At 42.0% G+C, this 4,043-nt stretch overlaps 1 protein-coding gene across 1 annotated transcript in view; it reads left to right on the top strand.

The window, feature by feature from the left end:
• The window catches only part of LOC103598953 (protein furry homolog), a gene marked incomplete at its 5' end in the record, with an annotated part of 113,293 nt that extends 110,321 nt beyond the window's left edge, over window positions 1-2,972 (top strand). Inside the window, 3 exons of the mRNA XM_008583022.1 lie at window positions 197-343; window positions 1,502-1,670; window positions 2,751-2,972. Of these exons, the coding sequence (XP_008581244.1) occupies window positions 197-343; window positions 1,502-1,670; window positions 2,751-2,962 (528 nt within the window). The remainder of the gene's footprint in view (window positions 1-196; window positions 344-1,501; window positions 1,671-2,750) is intronic.
• Window positions 2,973-4,043: the final 1,071 nt, after the last annotated feature.

Consider the following 4,043-nt stretch of genomic DNA (forward strand, 5'->3'; position numbering starts at 1 on the left):
TATTATGCATGACTGATTAGTGCATTATAAATTGCTATCTAATGAAAAATGGTCTCTTTCTGAGGAATGGCCATGTTTCCCCCTTCTTAAGATTTTGAGATGTCCAGGACCTTCAAAACCACTTTTAATCAAACATTTTGCCTCCTTACATTTTCACACGTGTCTCCTGGGCCGTCTTTTATTTTGTGTGCTATAGTATGGGGATGAAGTTCCTGGATCAGAAATGGAAAATGCTTGGAATGCACTAGCCAACAATGAGAAATGGAGCAACAACCTGAGGATCACCTTGCAGTTCCTGATCAGTCTGTGCGGGGTCAGCAGTGACACGCTTCTCCTGCCCTATGTAAGTGCCTCTCAGACATGCAGGAGTGATGACTCCTGCTGGGGCTTCCATGTACAATTTGCAAGTCAGAATGTGCTCTCTGCTCCAGCTAAAATAGAGATGTACAGTTTCATCTGTCACACCAACCTCCGTGAGCTTGTCCAGACATTACATTAAAGTTCCCTTCTGCCTCCCGAGATTCAGGCTACTGTGTTACTGATGCCTCTGTCATCTGCTCGCTCTGTGCCTTGAGACACAAACCTATGAATTAAGGGGTGGATATTTTTCTAACAGTTATCAAAATCTGCCTTCTATAAACACCAGACCTATTATGTAAAAGAAACTAGGTAAAGCATTCTATTCCTACCAATAAAAATGTTCTATGTTTACATCTTGATGCCCTTGAACAATAAAAATGCAAGGAATCCAGGTTTTTCTCTTTCAGTTCAGATGGCAGAAGAAAGGAGTAAGCAGGGAGAAATCCTCCTGAGATGTCTGATATTTACTCTTTGTATTTAATGGTGATAGGATCAACAGAATAACAGCATTTTTAAAACTCAAACTCACTTGGCATCTCTGTGCCGGTTGTCTGTGTGAGAGACTTTATGGCTTCCTGCCNTCAAACTCACTTGGCATCTCTGTGCCGGTTGTCTGTGTGAGAGACTTTATGGCTTCCTGCCGCTTTGAGCCCCATAAGCCTCATTGCAACTCACATGCCTCAGGTTGGCTGTGAGGCCTATGATAATGCAGAGCTTTAATCCAGAATTATATTTAAAATCCAAAACCATAAAAACAGCTAAAACTCTTATTTCTAGGGGAGAAGAGAATTTCAGGGGACTAGATCCCTTTTTAAACAAAAATAGCAGTTTTTTCCCTGGGTTTGTATAAATTAAATTCTTTCAGAAGATGAGACTTTAGATGGTAAGTTTTCAGTTTAGGTAGAATCCATGTGCTCCCAAGGTAATGTTTTTAAACTCAGCCATTAGAAAGCGTAAGGCCATTAACAGCACCCCCTGTCAGTTGTGCATGTGAAGAGAGGTGAATTTTAATCCAAGCACTTGGTTCATGTTCAGATAGCAAAAACGAGCTATCAGGCTGATAGCTCCTGGGTGGTGATGCATTTTTCTAAATTGGACTAGGCTCTGGATAAGCGTCCCTTGTTTTCTTTTTTTCTTCTAGATTAAAAAGGTGGCAATATACTTGTGCCGGAATAACACCATTCAAACCATGGAAGAGCTTCTGTTTGAGCTGCAGCAGACTGAACCAGTGAACCCCATTGTCCAGCACTGCGACAACCCTCCCTTCTACCGCTTCACGGCCAGCAGCAAGGCCTCTGCAGCAGCCTCTGGTAGGGAGAAGGGCAGCTGGGTAGACGTTGTCATGGGTCTCTGGAGTTTCGTTTTTGTAGAGCACTGAAAGGATATGAGTACAGGTCTGTTACTTTTTCTTACTCTTGTGCATACGTGAATTTAAAAGACGGCTTAAGAATGGCTACCTGAGACCCTTAGGGCATTATCAGATTAATGAACGATTTTGTAAGGGTGACCAAGAATCAGTGGCCTGGTACTCCTCTGCCATGGAGCTTTTTACTTTAGGCCGATCCCAGGCAGGACAGTGCAGTCAATTAGGAATCTCATTTCTGGACCTTCCTCGTATCTATGAGATTCCCTTGGCTAATATTTTCCCAGGGTTGATTAAAATTCTCCATAACAGTATTCATCACAGCATCGTTTCATGAAATGTATACCATCCTCCTGAAATTCCTTGAAGCTGGCTTCCCTTTGATTTACCGTGTATCTATGAGATTCCCTTGGCTAATATTTTCCCAGGGTTGATTAAAATTCTCCATAACAGTATTCATCACAGCATCATTTCATGAAATGTATACCATCCTCCTGAAATTCCTTGAAGCTGGCTTCCCTTTGATTTACCGAATGTTGTAACTGCCTTCCCATTTCTCTCCTCCACTAGTCTGTCACACCCTTGATTTGTCCTGTGCCCTCCTGCCGGAGCAGCGTTCTTGCACAGAGGCACTAGCCTCTCAGAAGCTCTCGGTACTTGGATTTGCTTCACTAACGTTCATAGAATAACTCCTGGACCCAGAAATACAAAAGCAGCTAACAGCAAACCCGGCCACTATAAATAAGTTCCTAAGTGGCCAGCAAGAAAAGGTTTCAAGAATATTATAGCTTAACTTTACAAGAGAGTTAGGAATTTGGTTTGACCATAACAGATGTCTAGGATTCTCCCATTTCAGTGGTGTGGGATTGGAAGGTTATTTAGAATGTCTGAGATTGAGCAGAAGATGTAAGGAGTCTTTCAAACACAGGATTTTACAGGAAATCCTTTCCTGGAATTACTTGAGACTTGAGCTTGACCCCTCCACATACGTCTTTTCCTAAGTGTCTTTCTTTTATCCCGTCTGCAGGAACCACCTCCAGCAGCAACACAGTGGTTGCCGGCCAGGACAATTTCCCAGATGCGGAGGAGAGCAAGATATTGAAAGAATCTGATGAGAGGTGGGTGCACAAATCTGGCTCACTATCTAGTATAACTTTCAGCAGTAGTCTATACACAGACATTAATACAAGTTTGTGGGGTTTCCTAAATGTCACACATACTAAAATCCTTTGTTTTTAGAAACACAGAGCAACTTTCTGACTCTATATCCCTAAAGGAAAGAATTTCTTCCTGCGCAAAGTCAGAGAAGAGAAAGATAAAGAGGGGTCACTTTTCTGATGGCTGAATCCCACTTACCCCAGGGCTCAATAAAAACCACTAGCAGTTGTCCTGCTAGTGGGAACAGACCATCTGGAGTGAGAGGGAATTGCCATAGGAAATGTTCAAATCTGGTTGTTGTTGAATTCTTAGAGTAGTTTTCCTTTAGTGAGTTCTGTGAAACATCATCTTATTTTACTTTTGCTTCTTCACATCTCGGTTAACTAAGCACAGTCTTTTCCTGCTAAAGTCCCCGTTCCATCTGTCTTCTCATTGCCTATGAACAATTCATAAGTAAATAAAATCTGAATCACTATTTCCTGTGGTTTACTGTGAAGAACAGGGAGACAAGCCAGGAGAGGTAAACAGAACTCAAAAATATAAAAATTAGAATGATCCTCATGGTGTTAAAAACTCCTTTGGCAGAGCATTTTACAGTGAAAAGTAATGAGGGAGCCCCTCAACTTAAATGAGTAACAAGAGTGAGGCACTCACAAATTCATATCAGAGCAAGTGCAATGGATCAAATAATGAAAATAATTCACTTAGCCCAAAATGCCCCAGGATGCTCCCTGACTGTTCTCAGGATTTCTTCATGTGCACTAGAACACAGCAGGAGCTGAAGCGGAAGGTTATCCGACATGGTGCTGCCTGCCTCTGGAGTGCCCAACGCTCCTTCCCCAATTCAGGCACCTGCCAAACTCCTCACTCCACAGCGGGGCTGCCTTCAGGCAGACATTTGTTCATATGGGCTTTCCTTCAGACTAAAAGCCCAAACCAGCAGTCCTGAAGTATAGACCTTCCCCTGCACTGTCCCTAACAAAGGCCTTTCTTTCTTTCTCAGAAATGAAGAAAAGTTTTCATACTCCATATATCAGTGACAGTCCAAGATTATTAATTAGCATGTAATTTTTTAATCTATATTTGCTAGTACTTTCTTTAGAAAACTATCTCATGGTAAAAATCACATTATTTCTCCAAAGGTATTTCTACTCTCTGGCTG

Source organism: Galeopterus variegatus, unplaced genomic scaffold (genome assembly GCF_000696425.1).
Source record: "Galeopterus variegatus unplaced genomic scaffold, G_variegatus-3.0.2 Scaffold2796, whole genome shotgun sequence".
Classification (NCBI taxonomy): Eukaryota; Metazoa; Chordata; class Mammalia; order Dermoptera; family Cynocephalidae; genus Galeopterus; species Galeopterus variegatus.